The following is a 26315-nucleotide window of genomic DNA, read 5'->3' as shown; positions in this document are numbered from 1 at the left end:
AGAAAATATTGATCTCCAACTGCCTTAAAATGTAAAATTTCCAGAAATTTTCAAATTTCTGTTTCAAATTTCCAAAAATTCTGAAACCATGGGGGGAATCTCAATTTTTTATAATTTTTTTAAAACGAACAAATTGAAAATATGTGATGTTAACATCTGTTACAGACTGAAAATCACTTTGTTTACAAGTATAAATTATTCTATTCATAATATAATTATACAGTTTTTGGCATGACATTATCATATTTGGTTTATTGAAAGCACAATTCAGTATAGTTACTGAATTCCCTTTCTACAGTTTTTATTTTCTGTTGCAGATGGAGCTACAAGAACTATTATTATGAGCAGGCTAAATAAATAAATAAAAAAAGACAAAACCATCCACATTAGTTAATTTGTCTCCTCTAATCCTCCATGGTGTCAAGCAGACATAAAACATTCATTCCCATCAAAAGAACAGAGAAAAGGAAACCAAGACCAACTGAAACAATTCAGATATTGTACCTTACATGAAAGTCTTTCTGTTACATCGTTTTTAGAAATAATTTTGAGGGAGTAAATGTATGAACACCTTGTCTTAAACATTTTATTCATCCAATTCTGACAATTGGAATATTGGAAGGCTGGCAGTCCAAGGACCAAGTGCCACATGATGGGGTGAGCTCCTATCACTAGTCCCTGCTACTGCCAACCTAGCAATTCAAAAGCATGCAAATGCAAGTAGATAAATAGGTACCACTTTGGTGGGAAGGTAACAGTGTTTGATGTTGTCATGCTGGCCAAATGACCTCCAGAATAGTCCTCAGACAACACTGGCTCTTTGGCTTAGTAATGGAGATGAGCACCACCCCCTACAGTCAGTTACAACTAGACATTCATGTCAAGGGACTGACTACCTTTACCTTTTACCGATTGGAATATATTTCAAGATCCAATTTTTCCATCTTTTCCCATTTAAAATTTTTTAAAAACAGAAAAAATGTGTCCTCTATTTTTTCTAGGTTTTTTTCACAGGTTGTCGCATTCCTAGGCTGGTCTCACATCCATCCTTTCTTTTTGGCAGTAAATATGTTTGGTCCTATAGGAAGAGGAAATAAAATATTACTGTATTTTTGCAAGTGCATTGATGTGGCCTGGTGGGCTCCACATTTTGTTTCACCTCATGCAATAAAATTGCATGGACTAGCTCTGAATCATAACTGTTGAGATACAAAGAGACAGTCCCAAAGAGAAGTTGTTGCATTCTCTATGACATCTGCAATACAATTAACACATGGATGTGAGGATCTTGCTTAAGGGGCAGTGACATCACTAGATTTGGTTTCAGCTGGTGTGGGTGCCCAGAAAGGGCTGCTTGAGGTGGGCAGCAGTGGCAGTGCTTTTCTCAGATGAAACACTGAATGCCTGTACAGAGTCAGCACATGTGCCAAAGTTGGGAATGAATTTTCGCACACAGCTGTAGATGCACTAGAGGAGAGTTCTGCAGCATAGAGAGTACATGTGAATGGAAAGGCTTCCATTTCTGTGTACATTGTACAGTATTAATAAGTTTTTGAAATGTTAGTGTTTGGTTTCTGCAGGATTCTACTGTATCCTTTCCTTTGGAAGCCTAAACTATGTTTCTAAATACAGTGGACCCTTGTTATACGCTCGAGTTTGGTTCCAAGATCCCCCGTGGACAACAAAATCTGTGGATGCTCAAGTCCCATTAAATATATTGACATAGCAAAATGATGTCCCTTATAAAAAATGGGAAATCAAGGTTTGATATTTGAAATTTATACTTGTTTTGAACATTTCCAAATCATGGATGCTTGAATCCGTATATAAAAAATCCATGTAGAAGAAGGGCCAACTGTACTCACTTGCAATGCTAGGAATTTGGATACTGAAGGAAAATGGCATGCAAGGGGAAAGAATTGTTGGGGGGGGGGCAATATCCTAATCCCCTCTCCAGATATACTCCAGGTGACTGCCTACTCTTGCCACAGTGGATAGGGAAATGTATAGTTATCGAGAGCTTAGATCCTCTTTATGGTAGGCAAATTCTCATTGAGTTTATTGATTATTTGCTGCTAGATTTTCTTTTAAACCCACTGAAACCAGAAATGCCTACACAAATATCCTTGAGCAGAAATGTGTAAACTGGAACCTGGGAACAGACTGAATACAGAGAGAAACTAGCTGTGGTACCAAAGAAAATGGACAGGTCTCAGCATGCCTGCTATTACTCAAAGCACTTGAATCGTTTTCATAACAAGGCTGCGGTACATGCTAATAATAAAATACAATGGCATTCAGCTCAGCTAGAAACCAAGATCAATTTCGGTTTTGTCATTTTCTCTAAATTTCACATCTTGCTTCAGCGGAAAGGGCAGCAAGGGGAGCAGGGAGGGGGGAATGACTACAAAATGGTAGGAGAGGGGGAGAACTTTCCTACCACCAGTAAGTCACTAATGAGGCACATGAATCAGCAACTTCGTGCAACATCTTTCACCTTCCCAGCTATGTTTTACAGCTGCTTATGGATTCAGTTTGTATCTCACTGTACCTTAAGCTTCACATGGGAGATACATGTCAGTATAAATACTTTTAATCAAACAAAGCAAATCAAGGAGTATAACAGATTTAAACCAATGGCTGTTCTCTCAAATGTCTGCTCCAGCAGTTGGGTTGATGAAACTGTTTCACAGACTTCAGAAAATTTGTTTAGGTCACAGTGCAATGTGTGTGTGGGGAATGGCTTCCAGTAGAAGGCAGCTTGCTTCCTTTTTCCCTCCCTATTCTAATCATTGTATTATTTTTTAATGTTGTAAACCACCCTGAGTCCTAGTCTTAGGAGAAGGGCAGGATATAAATAAATATCATCATCATTAGTGCCCAATGAAAATAGCAGTATTCTCATTTTGCCCCCTTAAATTGTGAATAAAACAGTGCTGAAACAGCCTAAAGGCACCAGATCCCTTTTGATTGTGGAAGCAAAACAGGGTCAGCCCTGGTTAGTATTTGGATGAGAGAGTACCAATAAATGCCAGATGCTTCAGGTTAGATTTCAGAGGAAGGGACTGGCAAAACTACCCCTGAGTATTTCTTGCCTTCAAAAACCCTATGAAATTCATAGAGTAGCCATTAGTTCATAGTCAGCCTGAAGGCACATATGCACACAACAGTGTCATTCATCCCAGTTGTTGGTGGTACCTCCATTGTAGGATATTGTGGGATTCCCTCACAATCCTTGTGCCTCCCCAAGTGGAAGAGAAGCAGCTGATGAACCTCTGCTGTACCACTGGGAGGGTAGATTCAAAACTGCAGTGGGACAGACAAAGCTTGTGGTTATCATATTCTCCAGCTACCAGGGATAAATTTAAATAATCCTCTGCCCTCCCACTTTTTCAGCTTATTTTTAAAGGTCCCAGTTTCTTTCTTTGACCCTCTTTGTCTGCAGCTTACTTCAGCTGCTGGAAACTAATTCAAATAGCAAAAGTAATTTGCACTCAGTTAATTCAGTAAGAAGAGAGGAGATGAGGCGGGTGGAATATTGCCCTTCCCAATAGGCTCAGGTGAAAGCAAACACCTATACTGTGTGTGCTTTCTTTATTAATAACTATCACCAGTTTGACTGCACTCAGATGTTGCTTGGCCACACGTGGCCCAGTTTTCATCTGTGAAAGATTGGAGGGCCAATGTGGTATAGCGGTTTGAGCATTGGACTATGACCCTAGAGACCAGGGTTCAAATCCCTGCTCAGCTGTGAGGGGCAATGGGACAGGAAAAGGAGAAAAGAAAACTCCCTCTGAACAAATCTTGCCAAGAAAACCCTGTGTTAGGTTCATCTTAGGATCAACTTAGAAAATTACTACATGCAGCTTTTAAAACATGGTTAGACCAGGAAAAAAGCAGCTTGGAGATATTTATTGCATGACAATGCCTCCGACCTGTAGCTGCTGCATCTCTTTTCATTGACAGGGGAAACCTATCAATGACTACCCAATTACCCAAGTCCCCAAGTGCAAAACATTGCTATGGGGCAGTTGCAATACTAGCAGTCACATGGTGTCAGTGTCCCCTCCGCTCCCCATCCCACCTCCCCCTCACTATTCCCAACCAACCTAATTCCCTATTTTTTTTTTTTTTGCTCTTTTTTTTCTTTTTAAAACTCATAAACCCTTTTTAAAAGGGGTTTTAAAACCCTGAATTTAACTCATAGAAGCAGAATTTTGGGATTGCATGAAAAAAAGTGAAAATAAAAATAAAATAACTGAAAGGAATGTTGTTGAGGGCACAGGGCAAGGAAGCAGGGTTAAGGGAGAGTCAGGAAGAGAGTACGATGGGAGCAGCAGTCCCAGTCACGCAACTGACAAAATGTGTTGTGATGGCTGTTGTGAATGTGGCCTGTTTCTGTTTTTTAAAAAATGAATGCAATTGCAGTGAAACCAGGGCTCATTTGGAAACGCACACAACAGCAATATGATTTATCATCTCATTCTATAAGTCATGGGACTGAATGCCACTCCAGTTTTTAAAAAATGGTTGGAAAAGCTTTATGAGTTCCCATTCCATTTTTAAGGTGTTTCTGGGGTCAGACTGAGCCAGAACAAAGGTGAATCTTCTTCTGAAAAGAGACGTCATGTGAATTTCCCAAGGTGTTCTTGTTTTGTCGTTAAATGATGTGTCCTCACTGTGAAAAACTAAAAGGACTATAAACATCTGCAGGAATAAAGCTCTCAGCTGTGAATTTAAATATTATTATTATTAGTTAGCTGGCACAGTACTGCATGTAATATGCTGTTGCTATTCCAAAACTGGGTTCCTCTTACTGTTAAGCAATCTCACAAATACAAGAGTGCTAAAGATCAAGTGACAACAGGTTTTGTTTTTGTTCAGTGTGACAGGAGACATTTTGTCTACATGGATTGTTTATTCTTGCATTATTAAGGCCTTTGGCACTTTCCCATTTCCAGATAAAACCCAGTTTCAAATGATTAAAAATGGTGGTAAAACAGTTAAGCAGAATAATTCACAGAAACCTTAAGAAGTTGGTTAAGCAGTCTGGTTTAAATTGGGTTTTTTTAATTAAATAGAATCTCTTTACCAGCACTAAGTTTTTATGATTGTCGTCAGCTTCAGAATAGGAAAGATGAAGCCTTAGACCTATATTGTAGCATTTGTTTTGTCAGGAAGTGTCTCATCTTTATTCATGTGTGTCAAAATTGGAGTGAAAATTGATAGAACGTTCCAAAAGTGATCAGAGGTTTTCTTCACCTGCAGTGTAGCAGCCATTGCTGCGGTTCTCCATACAGTATATAATTGCTGTAATGCAGTTTTTTGCAGTTTATATGTTGAAAATCTTTTGCTTACATCATTGTTTTTGTCATCACAATCTGTGTCATACGAGCTATGCTTATCTATCGGTTGTTTCTAAGTAATACTTTATTAATATTTTTGTTTTGTGGTTTATAGCCAAAGCAAATAAAACATACCGGTACTTAGTTGTGCACCATTTTATTCCAGCTAAGGAGTTCAGTATGCATGTAAACAGGTTTGTGTACATGTATTAGCTTCTGGAAAATTATGTACATAGTGAGGCATGTATCCAAATGAATGGGCAGTCTTGTTCCAGTGAGATATTAATTCTGGGGTGTAAATGGGCTTCTCCATCTGCCTTTTCCTTCAGTTAGTCATCAGTTTAACTCATTTTAATGCTCAGGTAGGACTAGAGGAGGAACAGTAATACAATCAATTCAAATGATGCTTTAGAACTGACATTCTTCGTGCAGTGTGTGCAGTTAAAAATAATTACAAAGCTGCTTATAAATGTTTTTATGTAGATATATTCCTCCTCCAGCTTATTTTGAAAATGTAAATCTCTTTAAAGTGGTTATAAAGTGCTAAAAAGATTTACTGATTGCACAGGTGCTAGACGACAAACACTTTTTTTTAGAATGGGCTTTTGTTCCAGTTGAAATTTAACCACACTGAAAGCATTCATACTTTATTTTAGTTTTTAGTGCCTGCCCTGAGCCAGAAAAATATATGTTCTAAGTGCTAGGAATTTTTTTTTAACTATAATTTCCAGAAAAGCTACTTCTCATTAGCCGTGCTAGCTTGAAGATTCAGGGCCTTGTAGTCCAAATACATTACTTTCAAAACTCTGATATATCGCGCTGAAGAATGTTAAATTAATTTCTGAATGCACCATTGTTCTTAAAATGTGAAGCTTGTCTTCATGCACAATATTCAGAAGAACTAGGAGAGGTTAAGATGCTTTTTGAGGCTGTTCGCACTAATCACTGCATTGTCCTCTTCTTCAGTTCAGTTTGCTGGATGGTCAGAGATGTTGTCACAGATCTATAGGGAAAAAACTGATTAAAATTTGTCAATTGTCAGGTTTATTGAGTTGTATGTTTTAAGCTTTTTGACATTTTGTTGCCCATATTATAGCTACAGACAGATAAGAAAGAGATTGCTTGGCGGCCATATCTTCACTTCCTAAGTGAGCCATATCTCCGAACTGACAGACAGATGAGACCAGGCTATTCAGCCAAGAGGTATCTTCTCAAACTCTCCCAGACCTGGGATCCAAGCATACTACAAAAGCTTCAGAATGCAGGTCAGTTTAGCTAGAAAGCAAGCCGAGAACAATACAGATATTTCTGAGGAAGGCTCTTTAGTACAGTTGTTGTTGGGGTTCTCTAGGCAAGATTTGCTCAGAGGGGCTTTACCATCACCTTCCTCTGAGGCTGAGAGAGAGAGTGACTTGCCCAAGGTCATCTGTTGGGTTTCTGTGGCCAAGTGGAAATTCAAACCCATTGAGACATGGCAGTTAAAGCGGTGTCAAACTGCATTAATTCTGCAGTTTGTAGATGCAGCCCTAGTGCAACACACAGACCATTCAACCCTGCTGGCTCAATTTGGGACATGCCAAAACGAAAGTGCTGTAAAAGCATTCCTTGAGGAATTGTTAAAAAAATCTCTTGTTTATGGAAGTAAAAGACACTTGTTATGTGGGTTAAAGTCTCAGTGGTTCCCACATGTTGTTCCTCTGGGAGTTTTTGACTTCAACTCCCAGGATTCTTGGTTATTGACCACAGTGACTGGGGCTTCTCGGAGCTGAAGTCCAAAACACCTGGAGAAGCAAAGTTTGGGAATCACTGGGTAAGACCTTGAGTTCATTGTTGCTTCCAAATCCATTGATATAGGAGCTTTTCAAGTTCCTTTAAAAAAAACACACAGAATGGCATCCTGAAGACATCTATAACTAAGCAGTGGTAAAACAATGCTCTGGGACCTAGTGATTTCAAGAGCAAGTCGATAGGACACATGCTGCTACATTTCTACATGATTTCCTAGATCCAAGGTCTGTCTGTTTTCTTAATGTGCTGTGTCCAGTCCAGTTGGTTAAAGTGGTAGAGTAAATGCAAAACACCCAGATTCATTCCCCATCATATCCTTTTAGAATTGGGAAACGTGTGTGTCAGAGAACATGTGCATTGTGTGCCTTCAAGTTGTTTCTGACTTATGGCAACTCAAAGGCGAACCTATTATGGGGTTTTCTGGCAAGATTTGTTCAGGGGAGGTTTGCCAGTGCTTTCCCCTGAGGCTGAGAGCATGTGACTTGCCCAAGGTCACCCAGTGGGTTTCACAGCTAAGTTGGGAATCTAACACTGGTCTCCAGTCCCCTAGTCCTGCACTCAAACCACTAAGCCACTCTGAAACCCTGTGGAGCTGCTACCAGTCATTGTGTTTTATCCAATTAGTTTTCAAACTTTGGTCCTCCACATATGTTGAAATCTGCTCTCAAAAGACCTAGCTAGCATGGCCAGTGGTCCAGGATTCAGAGAAGCAAAATCCAAAACAACTGGAAGACCAAAGAAATCCCTGCTGTAAGAAAATGCCAAATTAACTGGACCAGTGTCCACATGCCACCTTTTTTGAAGTGCCTTATGTATACTTTGTTCATTGTAGGATATATTAAGGACCCCTTGTTGCTTCAGGAAGATTCACAAGATGACAGAAAGAAACAACAAGATCTGTCAGCTGTTCCACCAAAATATAATCTTCTTCATATTTTCTGCTCACCTTGCCCATATATACAGAGTAAGTTAAAAGAACAAATTAATACAAGTACTGTATAAAATAAATATATTTTAATATGGGATACTGACATGTATGATCTGATTTTGGTATCTGCCCAGAGGCTGGCTGTGGCTGGGAGTACTTTTTCTCACCTTTGACTAGGGTGCCAGCTGTGCCTATTACTGGTATAGTTGTGGTTTGTATGGATTGGTTCCATCTCATTTGGACTACTGTAATGTACTTTGTACAGATCTAGCACTGGGAGGTTTCATCAACTGTTGATGTGGCTGCTGTGGTAGATACTATAATTTGGGGGCTGAGATGTACTCGCCTCTTTATTGTATCATCTGTGTTGGCGACTAAGGACTTTACCACAGGACCTGCATTCTCACCACAATCATATTAATGAAGGGATGTGCGTACATACCGGATTGGGAGCCCTCCCTACATCATGTCCCTTCATTAGAACAAATGGTCTGTTGGTGGTAACGCATGCTATCTTCTGCCCTCATCCTTAACCCTACTTCCCTGCCCTATGCCCTTTCCAATGTGCCTTTTCTTTGTGTGAATGTGTATTTATTTTTTTAAACACATTCTGGAATTCTGGTAATGCAGTTTAACAGTGGAATAGCAAAGGAGAGGGTGGAGAGGAAAACACTAGTCATTGACACCACATGACTGCACAATCCCGGAACTACCACAGGATAATTACTGCCCTATACCAGCACAATGGGGATCTTATTGATAGGTTTTTCCGTGAGTTAACCACACTTGGAGGACAAGGCACCAACCAGAGGGAAACATTTGTATGTGATAGGTATTGTCAAAGACTCTATTATGGAACTTTTATGACAGTTTAAAAGACATGTGTGGTAAAGCCCTAAGTGATCTTTGAGTGCAATATAAGTTGTTGAGGGCCTAAACAACTTGGAACTGGGCTTTGTAAGGGACACCTCTTCCCATGCAACCCCTTCTGTCTGTTAAGATCAGTTGTTGTGCCCTCTTGCTTTTGCCACAGCCTTCTGAGTTGTGGTCAGAGGCAACACCCAAGTGTACTTTCTCTGAGGCGACTGTGCCCTGCATGTGGGACTCCCTCCACGAAGAAATTAATATTTCCTTCAGCCTTTGCTCTGCCAACAACTGGAACATCTCGCTTTCTCACTTCTCCTCAAAGGGACTTGATCCAGGAGAATTTCCCAGAAGAATGTGCTGAATATTAATTAGTAATAGAAGGAAGGTATTAAGATTTTCTGCCTCAGGTGCCTGTACATCCTGTTTTTAATATTCAGACTACCTTTGAGCCATTCCCCATCTCTGTATGTGGATGCATGCATGAATGTTCTTCAGTCAGAACAGAAGATGAGGAAGAGTCCATTTAAACTGCATATACTTGCCTTCCAAGGGAAATTACCAGGATTTAAACATGACTTGCCGAATTCTGTACACACTTAGTAGAGCTTGGGAAAGTTGTGGGTTTTTTTTTGGGGGGGGGGAACTACAGTTCTCTGAATCATCCAGCTAGCATGGATTCTATGAGCTCTAGCCCACCGACCCATCTTTACGTTTTCAAGTGGTGTTTAGGAGTAATCAGGACTGAGCACAGTGATATTCAGTCTGTGCACACATGTGTAGGATTATATCGTACTTTTTCACTAAGCAAAGAGATCTTTTATATCCAACAGGCCTTGGTTCTTCGTCTCTGAAGCAATATGAGAATAAAGTCAAGCTGCTGGAAAACTCTGAAGAAAAACATGTCAGAGGAAGAGCTCGAATTCCTTTAAGGATTTCAGTCAGAAAACTGAGCTTTCACCTGAGACGGCAGCAAACAAAGGAGACCACCAGGAGCCAGGATACAGCATACCAAGGGATCCCAGGGGTATTACAAGTTTCATTCCTATGAGCTAGTATTCCTCTGGCTTCAACAAGCTGGGAGATTTTCTGGTTTCCTTCAGATTCAAGACCATTCAGAATATTCTTGCAGCATTTGTTGAAAGTGGCTTGAATGGATGTGAGTGTCAGGACCACTGGCATGATTGTGTTTTAGTTATACAAGAAAACATGGAAGTGGAGAGATAGACTTACCCATAGTTGTCACTGACATGTTTAAGGTAATATATTTGAAGTTCAGCCCAAAGATAATAAAATCACATTCATAGTTTTAGTACTCCTGGAACTATTAAGATGTGAAGACAAGAATGCTCTCCATTCTGCAGGAGAGGCCAAAGAAAGTTTGCTGCCTGAGACAAAGTACAAAATAGTGCTCCATCTCTGTCCCATCTACAGCAGCTCAGTGGATTGGCAGCAGAAGCTCCCTTTTGCACTTGTAATGAGTCTGGTTAAAGGGCCTTGGGGTAAGAGTGGCATACACAGCTCTGACCTCCAGCAGAATGGGACAATCTGGGAATTAAAACAGGAACGGCCATAAGGTTGCCACTTTGCTGCTCCCAGTCATCTCATTCTGCCTAATGTCTGGGGTAGCAGACTGGATTTGAAATGTTATGTATGATGAGCTTGGCTTAAATGAGTTAGGATGGCAAGCTTTGAAACTTCCCTTCACACTTCATATGGAAGGGGACTTCACTATCATTATCTCAGTATCATTAAGGGTAGCTCATTCAACTTAAATGTAAGAGCATTTTGAAGTTGAGCGTGGGGGATGGATGTATTAAATAATTTAGACAGGACTGGCTTTGTAGTTTGTAAGGCCTCTAACTCCTGTGAAAAGCAGGTGCTGGTTATGGCTTCTATACCTTGAAGAGCTGGGTGGGAGAGATATAAATTTATGTTGTGTTACTATGTGGCCTGATAAGTATGGACCTTGATAATATTTGGTGGGATGAGGCAGAGAAAGGAGTGAGAAAGTAGGCTGATGGCTAAAAGCATTGTCCATCCTCTAGCTCAGTGGGATGTTCTAACTGTGTTTATATTACATTTTTATATACAGTTTTATATGAGTGACTCTAACAATAAAAGCAGAAGAGTGGAGTAGAGGGTGTAATATAGTAAGAATAAGAATGGTGTTTATTATTGTCACCACAGTCTTCCATAGCACATATATACAGACTTGGATGCCAAAAAATTCCCAGCAGTTTAGCATGTACTGTCAAAAAGAGGAAAATGCATCACTAAAATAGATTATAAAAGAGGATACAGATATGCATTAACAATTACATATCTTAATTTATATATGTGGATTGAAATTTAGAAATAATTACTCTTAAGCTAAATAGAAGTACAGCACCTGTCATCACAACAAAACAGAAGACGATTATATGTGGGCTTGCTCAGTCTGCCAGCACTTTCACACTATATAGTTATAACACTTTGATTCCCCTTTAATTGCTATGGCTGCATCCTCTGCAATCTTTCTGGGGTTTGTACTTTGATCATAGACACCAGAAGAGGATTCTTTGACTGCTAATTTAAACTGTCTTTTGACCAGAGAATCATTGAAATAGGGAATACCTTGCAATGCATTTAGAGGATCTAGGGGCCTTTCCTGCCCTATTTTCCATCTCTGTCTCTTCTGGTTTGAAAGAAGGTTTGTGGGAGGAATAGAGTTAAAATGTGTGTGGTGTGAGAGTGGAATAGAGTTAAAATGGACAACTGTGCCCCTTGAGGTATCTTCAGGCACAGCTATCCACATTTAGGACTGAAACTAATTTTAGCAGATAGGAAATGGTGAGATTGGTGGGCCACATGTGGGTCATGGTCTGCACAATTCTTGACCCTGCTTTAAACAGAGTCCTAAATAAAGGCAACCACCGCATTTAATTTCATTTACATCCTTCCTTTCTCTCCTGGTGCTCACAACATCACTTTGAAAAGCAGATAAGAATTACAAGCACAACCATTTGTGAGATGAAAATACAGTTAAATAGATTACTGTTTCAAAACAAATACGAAATTGAAACCATTTAATAGGACAGTGGGGTTGGGGAAGAAAGCAAGCAAAAAAGGATCACACACTTTGTAAGCCCCTTTCTTAGCACCAGTCAGTTGCCAAAAGATTGCCTGTATAAAAGGGTCTGTGTCCTCTGGTGGAAGGACAACAATGAAGGGGCCAACCTAGTTTCCCTTGGAAGGGAGTTTCACAGCCTGGGAAAGCCACCAAGAAGGCCCAAATCCAGACCATCAATTTAAACTATAGTGATTGCTACAGAGGTGAATAAAGCTGCACTCATTGAAATTTCCTCTCCATCACACAAAGTGACCCTTCCCTCCATCTCTGGTCCCAGTGCCTTTCAGATCTTGCCAGCTCTTTGTCCTAATAAGATGTAGTCTCTGCCCACATAAAGGCAATAGTCTCTCCTTCACATAGGAGTAAGCAAGGTGAAATGACACTCATAGGCTGTGTGGTCTGTATGTGTGCCTAAGATTTGCCAGCATTTCAGAGTGGAACTATAAACTCAACAATTTAGGAAGCCTTCATTTATTTTTCAATGTCCTTTCTGGTCATCAGAAAAATGTGATATCCTTTGACAGCCGTTGTGCTTTACACCACTTGGTTCCACCTACTGGCATAAAACTGAAGTGCTGGCAAATAGAGCACTTTTTTCATGTTGTATAGTAATGGAAATAAGAGAGCCAGAGTGCTGGGCTATGACTCTGGAGATCAGGGTTTGATTCCTCATTCAAGTACATAAAAACTCACTGGGTGAAATTGGGCAAGTCACATACACTCAGCCTCAGAGGATGGCAAGAAACATGCCAAGAAAATCCTATGATAGGAGGCATACAACAACAATAAAGATGGAAACAATTGCCACACTGGTTTGAGATAAAATGAACACTTGTGATGGAAAACCCCTGCATAAAAATGGTGACACACTGCTCTGCCATCAATTATTATTTAATTAATTACACTCATAACAATGTGGTGCCCTTTAACTGTGACCAATGGAAATGTAATGTGGCCTGCGTTGCTTTCCCTAATGGAAGGGTTGATCATGGTGGTCTCTTCATAGGCCATAATACAGTTGACTCAAGGACTTGCCTGCATGGTCCAGCCACCAAAGACAGCCATGACATCCAGGACCAGCTCTACCATTACAGAAAATGAAGCAGCTGCCTCAGGGAGCTGATTTGACTGTTATACAAATACTGTACAGCAAATGGCTAGTTATTTAATTTGCCATTATACTGTTTTTACTGCCAGAGACAAGGAGAGATGCTTGAGGGATTGTGCCTGTGTGTGTGTGTGTTGTGGTGAAATAACTTTGTTCGGGCTGGGTATTGTACATCTTGACATGAGTGGTCTGGGCATTTCATGTACTGCTCTGAGTCAAGCAAAAAATGTCTTGGTCTGATTTGAAGTGACAGAGTAAGTGGCTAGGGAAAGGAAAGTAATTCTTGTGGAATCTATAAGATGCAGCAGAAACAGTTATTCAGAAACACAGTGTTTCAAGCATTCTATTCTGCTGTCTTCTAGGAGAGATGGGCAGTGGTTCACCAAGTTGAAGCAGCCACTAAGGAGGAACCAGACCACAGTGAAAGACCAAATCTCTCTGTCCGTTATCCAACTTTGGCAAATACCATTATTGACACTTCTGATCTATGGTGTGAGCAACCTCATGTGACTTTCTATGGAGGTTTTTTCCCTGGAAGAAAGATCTCTTACAATGGTAAGAAAATACAGCTGTGTGTCAATTAAAATAATTTGATTATTGTAATATAGCTGATGTATTCTAATGAAACCAATAGTTTCTTCCAGTTAAAGCTTTAAAAGTTTTCCTAAGCAGGAGAAGTTAACTCCCTCTGTCATACTTCATCTATTGTTACAATTAAATCTCCGTGGAAAACGGAAGTGAAGTGAAATGAAACACATGGAACAAGTCACCTCCCTCATCCCAGTCAACTGCTGACCAATCACTGTCCCACACAGTCAGCTGTGCAACTGGCCACTCGATCACACATGTGTTTGACCGCCCATATGACACATCAGTGTGCCTAGTGACACATCGGCACAGCGGAATCATCGAGGCCCTCTGTACATATCTGCTTTCTTCCCTTCTCCCATGGTACTCTATTGGAGCCATGTTTGTTGTTGTTTCACCTCATGGATGGGTCGATGGTGCACCTAACCACTCACTGCCATGTACAATTGTTTTATAGGTGGGTGACAAAAAAAGCTGTGAGCAGAAATAGCACTGTTGGCTCACCAGCTCCTTCCCACATCTTTGCAGCGGAATGCAGTCCACTCACTAGTGCAATATGGCGCAGTGGTTAAATGCCAGTGTTGGAGCCATAAGGTTGTGAATTCAATTCCAGGCAGGGCTCCAAGGTTGACTCAGCCTTCCATCCTTTCATAAGTCCATAAAATGAGTACCCAGCTTGTTGGGGCCAATTAGCTCATAAATTGTAAACTTATTAGAGAGTGCTTAGTTCATTGATAAGTGGTATAGAAATGTACATGCTATTGTTATTGCTAGTTCATAGTTTACAGCTTGATCTGGAGCAAACCAGGGGTTATTTTGCTCTGGTATCTTGTCCCAAGAGCACATCTTCATTCTGATTTTCTCCCATTTTGGCCACATGCATCAATTAAGCAAATAGGGTTCAAACCAACTGAAACACCTTCTTTTCATTTTTGCGGACAGCCCCTAGGTCTCCTCTACTGGATTTTGCTATCCATGGATGTGGGGAAAGTAGAAGGATAGATAGCAAATCCTGACACAATGTTTGTCTCTTTCGAGGTTATGATAGCTTTCAGCTAGGTAGTATTTCTGACACCAGATTTACCACTTTGGTTTCAGTGAGACTTTGAGCACATCTAACTTGATTTGTATTACTGTTATTTGATCTCTCATCTCTGAACTTTTGACAGTTACCCAAAGACATCTGAAGAATACTGATGGAAGAAAAAGTGGGGCTCCTTCAGTGGAGACAGGTTTGTTCCCTCCTATCCATCCAGGAGCAAGCTCAGAGAGAGGGGGAGTCACAAAGGAACATAGGAAGCAGGTGGGTGCATTTTCCCCTAATAGAACTGCAACTTTTCTAGTAAAGACAATAAATGATGGGGGGGGGGAAGAAGCAACAATTGGGGAGCATCTAGTGGAATCTGCTGAAGAAACAAATGACACATCTTAAGATGCTAAAAAGTTGCTTTGCTCATTGGTAGTAAAGCTCAAAATGTTTCAGTTCTGTCAGCCTGTGAGTGCTCTTAAGGCAGCCTTTCTCAACCTTTTTATCCTGGAGGAACCCTTGAAATAATTTTCAGGTTCAGAGAACCCCTGCATACAAATTATTAAATTTACAGCTAAAAAAAAGGTAATGCTTAGTATTTTTCAATCATGCTTTCTCACAGAATCCCTAGCGATCTGTAAAATGGAAAGCTTCCTGACATCATTTCTTACAGGCTTCTCCTCCTAAGAAACTTGCAGCTAATAATCCGCAAACAATATACATGAGTAAAAGCAAAAAATCCTTTTATATAGCCTTGTGCAATTAAGTATCTTGGCCCAAGACATTTTTTGCCTGAGGCAAAGGACAAAATAACATCCATCCTGTCTAGAGAAGCTGGCTGGACTAAGAATTGAAAATTAGTTCAACACATGAAACAGGCTAGTATCTGTTGGCATACCTAAAATGGCAAGCTAGTTTTAGGGACTTGGGACAAGGCATTTTTAAAGTAACAGTTGTCAAATGGAAACTTATTTCTAGCTTTTGGATGTCCAGTGGAGACAAATGGACACGTACAGTTGAATCAATGAACCAAGAATGCAGATTGTGTTTGGAAATTACACTGATTCATACTAGGACATAGTGTATGCAAATGGTACTAAAAACTGCATTTTCTCTCTGCTTTTTTAAAAATCATTTTATTTCAATCCAAATGTCAAAATTGTATAAAACAGAGAAGCTTCCACTCATGAACTATTTCAATGAAAAAGTGGAGACCCAGTAGCAATTTCTTTGGAAAAGCCTTGCTTTGGGGCAGGTTTTGTAGCATACCAAGCTCTATCGTCCCACAGAGGGAAATAGTTAGGGGGCTTCTACTGCCCTTTCCCCCAGGGCCTCCCTCTTAAAACATTCCTCTCATTACCTAGTAGTAGAGTCAATCCTATTAAGTATGGCCTAAGGCTGCTGCCATCCAATGTCTGTTGGACTCACTTCTGAGTAATTATGCAACGGATCAGATGCACATCCTACTGAAGTCAAAGGCAAGTAAGTGTGACTAATTGGGCACTATATTGTACTCTGACTGTTCTCATCCTGCTATAAATACAAACATTGATTCTCCTGTACATTATTTCAAAGTGGGTGTAACTCCTCAGAAGAACAAAAGCCTCACAGTTTTTAGAACCAGAATTTTATTGGGAACTCTGCCCACCTGGAGTGCCGATTCCTCACAGAGCAGAATAAGACTTTTGAGGAAATTATTTATGGAGTATAAAGGGTGGCTTTAATCCACTTGGAGTCATTTGAAATGGGTGGCGTCAAAAATGTCAAGGATGGGTGGTGTCAAATAAAGTTTCTTGAAGCTTTGTTTTTCTTCCAGGTGCCAGAGATTTTCAGGTTGCCTCAGATATCTGAAGACTCACCCAGGGCTCCTTGGAAAAAAAACTACATGCAGTGAACTCTCAAAAGAGCTTGTTGTCCTTCCATTGCTGGTTCATTTGGGAAGGGAGACCCAAACTAAAGTGAAAAAGCTAAAAGGTATGACTGTGTACCGTGGATGAACAGTTGCAGTACAGTGATTTAGTAAAAGGGTACTCTCCAATTCTGGCCAGTAACAGTTTACCATCTGCCCCTATCATCTGCTTTAAAAACTTGCATTGAGTCGGCTTGTTTCAATTGGCCTACACCCAACTAAGTTAGAAAATATGCATGCATCAAAGGCAGTCTCTGTGTTCACTTCAAAAGGTTCTCCCTCCATCTTGTCAAAACAGAAACAGTGTTCTACTTGGTGTAAGACAAAAGCACGCTCAATGTGATGAGGGGGCGCTTGCTCTAGGTCTTCCACAATGTCCTGAATATGTCTTTATCTTTTGGAGTTTAAATTGATCCATTTCCAGAAATAACAATATTACATTAAGGTTGAATACCATCACTTTAATAGCCAGAAGAGTACCACTTACTCACATGAAACAAAAGTATAAGGAGGCTCAGCAGAATAAAATGAAATAAATGTTAATCCTCCTTGTGGAGAAGACCTAAAACAGCCCAACAAAGACTGACCATGCTGTAGTAGCTATGGAGTGCTGAGGCTGAAAAATGGAAGAACAGCTGAAAAGGGGGGATGCAATGAAGGACCATGGAGGAGAGCATGGATAGTTTACTGGAACAGTAACCAGAAGATGTCTACACTGCAAGGTCTGGTTGCCGGTCCCACTTGTTAATGTTTATTTTGTACTCCTAGTTCATAGTGGCTTGAGACAATGGCAGCCATGGTCTAACACAGTATTAGTCGAAGTGGTAGCTCCAGGACTGATGGCTGCACATGAATCATTCGCTGCATCTCTACTGCAGAAATAATCTAGTTTGATACCAGTTCAACTGTCATGGCTCCATGCTATGGAATTGTGAGAAATGTAGTTAGTTGGAGCACCAGAGAGGAGCTGTGGTGCTGCAACAAACTATCATTCCCAGAATTCCATAGCATGGAGCCATGACAGTTGAAGTGGTGTCAAACCAGATTATTTCTGCAGTATGGATGTAGCCGTTGTCTCCAGGTACCTCGAGAGTTTTCAAGAAAGAAAGCAGCAGTTGTACCCAGTGGGAACAAATCTAGTTGAAGTCCATGGCACATTAGAAGAAAAAAATACCGGTTCCACACAGCAGAGAACTTAAGAAGCACTGTTCTAATACATCTGAGGGCGCCAGGTTGGAGAAGGCTACTATCCATATTTACTCACTGAATTTACTGGGGCTGAACTTGGAGTAGATACACACAGAATTGCTCTGTGAAGTAAAACAGTCTTCTCTTGTTTGGTGAGGTTTCAATAACAAGATTATCCACACAAGCTTCTGAAAAGGCCCTCTTTAGCCATTGTAGGAGAAGAAACTCTTTTCAGATGGACAAAATGTTCATTAGTTAACTCATGTGATTTTTCTCGCTCACTTTTCAGGAACCTATTGTAATGAACCACAAACTGAGACTGATGCCTGTAATAAAGACTTGACCCCTTTGCCAAATGATCTCATTTTGGAATCAGACCATAAAAGGGAACAAGAACATGTGACCAGCAGTCGAACTACAGATTCTTCCCAAGTCAGTTTCTGCTTACCTCCAATAGGTAACCAAGAGTACGTTCTTAGTAGGAGGAAGACAAGGAAGGCAGAGGTGTGTGCTGAAAACAGCAAGTATGAAAGAGGTCAGTTACTCAAGATAGGCAAAATCCTTCTTTGAGGGAGGCCACAAGTTAGTAGTGGATGGAAAACTTGCCTCATGGGGAGCCAAGTCCCTGGGGCCCGTTACAGACGGGCCAAATAGTACGGACTGGGTCCGTACTAGGGTTAGAAAGGGGAGTCACTTCTTGACGCCCCTAACCCTAGTACGGACCTGGTCCGTACAAAATGGCGGCACCCGTTCTACATGGGGGCTGCCATTACGACGTCACCACTGCGCCGCCCCCAAACGAGGTGGTGCGGTTGTGATGTTGTGCCGTGCGAGGACACCTAGAGCGCCCTTGCTGCGGCGCGAGAAGGAGCTCCGAAACGGAGCTCCTTCTGAGGTTTGCATCCCTGGCGCAACCTTTAGACGGCTGCGCCAGGGACGCAAGGGAGAAAGGGGCCAAATGGTCCCTTTCTCCTCCTCCCTGCCGCCATCAGGTGTCCTTGGGGCATGAAGCCCCAAGGACACCCCTTTCCAGCCCGCGGGGAAGCGGCCTTTTGCCGCTTCCCCACGGCCTGGAAAGTGGCGGATCAGGGCCTCAGAGGCTGCCGTTCTACAAACGGGCAGTCTGTAACGTGCCAGAATCACATGGCCATTGGCCATTTTGGTTGGCACACTGTGGGAGCTATACTCAACCACAGATTTTTATCATTTTATGTAAGGGAAACCATTTTACTATGCCACTGTATATAATGGAACTTAAGCACCCACAGATTTTGGTATCCACAGCGGGTCCTGGAACCAAACCACAAACCCCAGCAGATTCCAAGGGCCTACTGTAATTTGTCCAAGCTCTGGTAGTAGAACACATGCTGTAGATGTTGGATGTCCCAGGTTCAGTCTTCTCCAGTGTCACAGGGATGGGAAAGATGTAGGGCTGGAAAGGACAGCTATAAGACTAAACCATTTAAGATGGTTTCCATAGGGGAGATGTAGTGTTCAGATCACCCTATATTTGGGGATGGGGGAAGAAATTATTTCTTTCTATATAAATTGCAAAGAAAGTAGCAACATCGACTTGAATTTTTAGGAACTGAAGTGAAGTTTGTATATTTTATGATCAGTTGGTGAATAAACAATTAGCTTGGGTTCATAATGTAGATGTATTTAATTTTGCTGTGCAACATTATGAACAGGATAAAATCATGGCATGTTTTCTACAGGTACACAAAAGTATTTGCGAAAATACATATGTATTGTAAACTTAAAAATTGTTTTAATTATAATGGTATCTTTCTCCCCAAGGATCCATAGAAAGTATCATTTTGTCATAGCCTGAAACTTTCCGGTGTCAACAAACTAAAAAACTTGTGTCTTCAAGTCATTTCTTACTTACGGCAATCCAAAGGTGACCCTATCATGGGGTTTTCTTGGCAAGATTTATGCAGAGGGGGTTTCCCCTTGCCTTCCTCTAATGGTTGTACCACATGAGCCCTGTAGCTGCAGCACTTGCACTTGCCAGTGAAACCAGAATTATACATGTTTGTACTCAACGTATCACCACACATTTTCATAGTCGTGTAACTGCCAGCATTGCACTCTCTTCCTGACTCCCCCTTAACCTTGCCTCTCTTAACTTCACCTCTCTATGACCTATCCTGTGCCTTTTATTTTATTTTTATTTTCACCTTTTCACACAATTCCAGAGCTCTGCTACTGTGATTTAATTTGGTGGTTTTTTTTAAATAGAAAAGAAACAAGGGAAGGAAAAAGTAACCAGTAAGCTTAGGAATAGCGAGGAGCGGGCAAAGAGGAGAGGACACTGACCTGACATAACTGCCAATAACATGACTGCCCCAACTGTGACATTTCCCACCTAGGGACTTGTGCTATTGAGAGCTCATTGACAGGGTTTCCCTATCAATAAAAAGGGAGACCCAGCACGGTTGGGTGACACAGCAGGTCAGCTTTAGGTTGGAGGCAGTATCGTGTGACAAGTATAAGCCAATTTTCCCAGCCCTAATTACAGTTTAAAAGGGTGTAACTCACCCAAGATGACCCAATGAGTTTCCATGGCTGAGTGGGGATTCGAATCGTGGTCTCCAGAGTCATTGTGCAATGCTCAAACCACTACACTACACTGGCTCAAAAGCACAAACTGGAGGATGTGAGCATTGATGCCACTACCTGTCACATGCTAAGCAAGTGCTGTATCATTTGAGCTAATTTCCCTCCCCTACAATTCCAGAATTACCTAGAGAAAGCTGCAGATGTTAAAATTTATTTGTTGTGTGTGTGTGATGTATATATTTTATTTTATTTTATTTATTGAGAACCAGCTTGGTGTAGTGGTTTGAGTATTAGACTAAAGTTCTATGAGACTAGAATTCAGTTTTGCACTTAGCCATGGAACTCCATTGGGCAGCCTCAGCCACAGATGAAGGCAAAGGCAAACCCCTCTGAACAAATCTTGTCAAGGAAACTCCTGTGATAGTGTCACCATAGGTCAGAAATGACTTGAAGGCACACAACAACAATATTTATTTATTACATCTATATTCCACCTTTTTTAAGGGGGTGGAGACCATGAATGTGGAGAATGAAGATAGTGCCGAAAGAAAGCTTGGAAAAATTATTATGATTTTTAGACAGTTCCTTCTAGAATCTCCCAGCTAGCATGGCCATGAGAGCTGTGCTCCAAACATTTGATTTGTCAAAGTTCAGCTATGAACATAAACACTAAATGCAAGTAAAATAATTTAAGTGGGTATTCATCAAAAAGAAGTAACAAGAGGTATAGAACCATTTTGGAGTTTGGAAAAGTTGCAGTTCCCATTTCATTAGTGAGATCGGAGACTGTCTCCTAGGCAGAGAATTGTTTCTAGGCAGTACATTTTGATAACATTATTCTCTATGGCCCCTCTTCCCTTTCCCCTCTTGTTCTAAAGAATGCCATAAAGGCACTTCACTCAGCTGTCTCATCAAGTGTCCTGATAGAGAAATAATCTGTCCATCGGTCTTGGGATCCATCCAAACTACTGATGATCCCCGGCAATTTGGACTGATTCCAAATGAAGAAGGTAAGGACAGAAAACTTACTGTAGTCTCTTGTCCAAAAGGAACAGAGCACACGTATAACTTAAACATCAGACAGCCCAGATAAGTAGGTTGGCCAGATCAGTGTGCTTTGCTTAGACAATACTACTTGTGTTAATACAGACACAACTGCAAGCATGTGTGCGTTTGTATGTTTTGTTGGAACTTGCCCAATACAAGCAGTGTATTTTCATCTTCATTTTAGTAAGTCTCTAAAGGAGAAAGCAGCTCATTTATAATCTGGTCAGGTCTTTCTACTGAGTTTCAGCCAGCCAATATGAGTCACCCAAGCTTCGGAGATGTGCTTTGATGCAATCCCCAGAATCTGACTGACATGTTTTTGGTTTATAAGCAGGAATGGCGCTCTGACTCTCCCTCCTCTCCCCTTGTACATGCATATACACACACAATGGACAGAGCATTTCTGTGCTTTGGCTGACAATGACAGGCACCAACACTGCCCTGCAGGAGCAAAGTGAACGGCAGAACACATGCCAAGAACTACAGATGCTCCCTGGGAACATATCAACTCCAATCATGGCATTGCTTGCTGGCAATTATCTCTCACTTTATCAATGTGCAGATGGAGCCAAACAATGTGGAATCACTGCAGAGTATCATATGGAGTCCTTTTATCCCGCACATAGACAGAACACCAGCCAGCAGATATGAATGCATCACAATGTCATTGCCTGTGCAAACTCAAACACAACAAGGAAACAAAAGTCTAACATCTGATGTGCCAAGATTTCTTGGAAACAAGAGATGAAGTTTTATTGTAGCACAAGCAGTAGTGCCATCAACAATCACCTTCTGAATGGGGAAACAAATAGCCTGCACAAAAGAGACATTCCCATCACTACTCCCAGAGCTTGGAGGAGTTATTTTTCAGAGTATAATTCATCCAGATCCTCCTGGTGGATTCTGGAGCATGTAGTCCAAAATGTAGCTTTTCCAAGCTCTGCTAACTACAGCCAGTTCTACAGTTTTGTCAGGCTGTGGGCATCCAATAAGAAGTGTTAGAATTCCCCCAAATAAGAAGTAAGATTACCAAACATAATAAGGGACGGGGCTGCTGTACCTTTAATGGTTGTGTAGAAGAGCGAATTTCAGTTGGTGCTGTTTGTAATGCAATGACACCCATCTCATTAAAGAACCATTAAATGTGCAGGAGCCCTGTCCCTTATTTTACCTGACAATCCTAATTAGGAAAAGAGGGGTATCACATTGGCTGTATAAACACATATTTTTATCATGACAAAATTGCTCACTGAGTTAAATACATAGCATACAACTGAGCTTTGTTTTCTTGCTTTACCAAAGGAAAAACCTGTGGCATTATTTAGAACATGGTCACTGTACACAGTCTGCAGAGGCCTTGAACTTTTTCTCTGCAGGCATTTCACCCCCTAAATTAGTCCTATTCCTGTGCAAGGGCTAAAAGAAGAAAAGAGGGAGGGGAGTAGTTTCTTATCCCAAAGATATGATGCTTTCAGGGATCCACAGCACAACTGGTAAAGGATAGTGTTGAGATGATTGCAGATCAGTAGAAGAAATCAGATGGAAGCCTGTCTCTGCTTTGACTAAGTTCCCATTCTTGGCAGCAAGGATGACAGACTACAACTCCCAGAGTCCCCCATGCTGAGCAGAAGGAACAGTATGAGTTTCGCTATTCTCCAGTTAGAAAAAGGCTACAGGTTGAGTCTCTCTTAAATAATATGCTTCAGACCAGTGATTTTTTGGTTTTTAGAGGGGGGGGGGGGTTCACCTGTATTTGCATATAATCTTGGCGATGGAACCCACATTTAAACACAAAATTCATTTATGTTTTGTATACACCTTATACACATAGCCTGAAGGTAATTTTGTACAATATTTTTAATAACTTTGTTCATGAAACATATATGTGTACATTGAACTATCAGAAAACAAAGCATACCTCCAAGGTGACCCGAAGTAGCTTTATTTTGGCTTGTCTGTTCGGGCCCTTAGTCTATAGCAAAAGTGATCAGCATAGGTTTTTAAATGCACCACATAGGTTTTTTTAAAAAACCATTCATGCCCTTCAAGTATCTTCCAGTGAGCACAGGAGGACATTCTGCCGTGGCCTTTGCCCCCACCCTCGGCTGGTTTAAGCCCAGGAAGGCAATTTCCTCTAGTAAAGAAGAGCCCAGAAAGGACCACAAACATGGCAAAAATGTATCCCCCCACCCCCTTAAGGTTTCTCAGGTCAAAAAGGTGATTTTTTAAAAAAAAATTTGCAGGGGGCTGTAGCCTTCCAGAGTGTTCTGGGGGTCCATGAATCTCCCTAACTCCAACGGTTGTCCACCCCTAGAGCAAGTGTGGGTCACTACAGACCTCTGAGTGTTGTTGTTCTGCAACTACCAGAATTCCTTTTCATTGGCTATGCTGGCTTGGGTTGATGGAGTTGTATTCCAACAGTATCTAGAGGGTTACACTTTGAAGCAGGTCCTGTCTGATCTTGGAAGTTAAGCAGGGTTAGCCATGATTAGTACTTAGATAGGAGACTACCCACAAATATCAGGCACTGTAGACTATATTGCTAGGAAGCAATTGATGCAGTGGCTTAGTGGTTTAGATGCCAATTCTGATGATCGGAAGATCAGAAGGTTGGCAGTTCGAGGCCTGGGTGCTGCATGATAGGGTGAGCTCCTGTCACTAATCCCAGCTTCTCCCAACCTAGAAGTTCAAAACCATGCACATTCAAGTAGATAGTTAGGTACCACTTCTCAGTGGGAAGTTAACAGAGGTTGGTGCAGTCATGCTGGACACATGACCACCAGAGCAGTCCTTGGCCAATGCTGGCTCTTTGGCTTAGAAATGGAGATGAGCACCACCCCCTACAGTTGGTTACGACTAGACGTTCATGTCAAGGGACTACCTTTACCTTAACTGAGAAAAACCACCTCTGAGTATTCCTTGCCTAAGAAGACGCTATGAAATTCTTGGGGTCACCATATGTCGATAGGCGCATGCAGGTGCATTCATAAATACACACTATGAAATACTCACACACAAACACACATACTGTGCACACTCCTAGTCTAGAAGCAAGGTGTTAAGAATATTGAATGGAAAAGGAGGTTTGCTTGTTTTTTTAAAAAATGGGATTTGGGACTGATTTGAATGGGGTCATGATAGGACAGAGTTTTTAAAATGTGATTTCCTTTCTCCAGATCTTTAGCTTGATTTGTTAAGATCCTGTTCAGGGAGCACTTAACTATAGTCATTAGGGAATGGAGAGGCCTGGGGCTTTGATCAGTGCCCATAATGCTGTCACCCTGGATCTATTATGCTTCCTGGCTCAAGCAGTGAGATTGCACAGCTTGAGCAATTAAATTCTCAATACTTTGGCTATGTTTGATGGATTATAGTAATGGCTTGGTTCATTAATGCTTGAGTTTGCCTTTGTACTGCTCTTCCTGGGGGAAATTTTAAAAATATATTTTATATATTTAAGCAGCTCCCAGTCCCCAGAAGCTGCCTTGCTTGGCAGTCAGACCAAAACAAGAGACATTCTCAAAATGCTCCTGTACTCCAGGTAGTTCCATGAATAGCCTGCAACTGCCATACTTTATTTGCCCTACTTGTTTTTCACCTGGTTTTAAATTTTCCCCTCTCAATTCCAAGCTTTTATTTCTAAAAAACAGAACAAATGCAAGGAGCATAGTCATGGGGCAAAATGTCTATAGTATCACCAATATGAGTAAAGGCACAATCTTGCCAAGTGAAGGAAGCAGCAAATCAAAAGCCAATGCAGTTGAGCAAGGCAAGTGGCACTGGTTTCAAGACTGTACACCAAAAAACAATCTAGCCATCATGTTTTCACTAGATGTAGGATTGAACATTTTTAAAGGTAGCCGCATGTAGAGCACATTAAAGTAGTCTGAGCTGGACGTAATTAAAGTGTGAAGCCTTGTTGCCAGATTTGCCCACCCTAGAAAAGGGCACAACTGGTGCACCAGCCAAAGCGGAGCATGGCACTACTACTTCAGTGGACTTGGCCATCTGGGAGCAGTGAAGGATCTATGAGCAGCACCAAACTACAAACCTGTTTGTTCAGTCCGATCCAGAACAGACTGTAATCCCAGCACCAGACTAGTTTTTTTTACTGACCAATATATAAAGTGAAGAGGAGGGAAAGTATGGTCAGTTCTATGCAGAATTTTTTTGGATTTTTTGGTCAAAACCAACTATGAGAAGTATAAAGCAACCAACAATAAATATGAACACCGAATGAATGGGAAAAAAATCATGTTATCCACTTGTGTGGAGTCAACTTTTACCTACTGCATATACTCATGTATAAGTCTAAAAATTTTAGTCAAAAAGTTGACCCCCCAAAAAAAACGAGTCGACTTATCCAGGGGTCAATGTAAGTTCTGTACTTTAACTCTTATAAGAAGGGACCCATCCCTTGGTGAAAGGCAAAAGTGTAATCTCTCCTGAAAGCACTGCCCTCTCTCTGCCCACTCATCCATCCAGCCTTTAGTGGGAGCACTAAAGTGGGAGTTATGCCTGCTGGAATTTTGTTAAGTTCTTTTGCATCATTTTCCTTTGCTTCATCCTGTAGATCTTTTGTTACATGCTCTTTGACTTATACATGGGTCATATAAAAATCCATAATTTTTGCCCCAAAGGCTGCCCTCAACTTATGAGGCCAACTTATAGTTGAGTATATATGGTATTTAATGTTCCACTAAACATAAATGGCTATCTGCTTATATCCCAGAACCATTATAGATTTAAACATTCATAGAATAACCACAGGAAGCAATAGAGCCATGTGTCAATGTGCTCAATACATGGCTGCTTTCTTTATTATAGAGATAGGCCAATGGGTTTC

General features: G+C 41.1%; 1 protein-coding gene across 8 annotated transcripts in view; it reads left to right on the top strand.

The window, feature by feature from the left end:
• The window catches only part of KIAA2012 (KIAA2012 ortholog), an 87812-nt gene that overhangs the window by 17248 nt on the left and 44249 nt on the right, over nt 1-26315 (top strand). For 6 of the 8 annotated variants that reach the window (XM_042446099.1, XM_042446097.1, XM_042446100.1 and 3 more), the window contains 8 exons: nt 6442-6610; nt 7966-8097; nt 9759-9952; nt 13508-13700; nt 14903-15036; nt 16577-16734; nt 18147-18392; nt 21301-21432. In XM_042446099.1, the coding sequence (XP_042302033.1) occupies nt 14930-15036; nt 16577-16734; nt 18147-18392; nt 21301-21432 (643 nt within the window). In that variant the 5' untranslated portion in view covers nt 6442-6610; nt 7966-8097; nt 9759-9952; nt 13508-13700; nt 14903-14929. The remainder of the gene's footprint in view (nt 1-6441; nt 6611-7965; nt 8098-9758; nt 9953-13507; nt 13701-14902; nt 15037-16576; nt 16735-18146; nt 18393-21300; nt 21433-26315) is intronic. The other 2 variants (XM_042446104.1, XM_042446101.1) reach the window with 2 other exon arrangements.

This window comes from Sceloporus undulatus, chromosome 1, assembly GCF_019175285.1.
Source record: "Sceloporus undulatus isolate JIND9_A2432 ecotype Alabama chromosome 1, SceUnd_v1.1, whole genome shotgun sequence".
Classification (NCBI taxonomy): domain Eukaryota; kingdom Metazoa; phylum Chordata; class Lepidosauria; order Squamata; family Phrynosomatidae; genus Sceloporus; species Sceloporus undulatus.
Note: the sequence above shows the minus strand (reverse complement) of the source record. Positions and strands in the feature narration are given on the sequence as shown.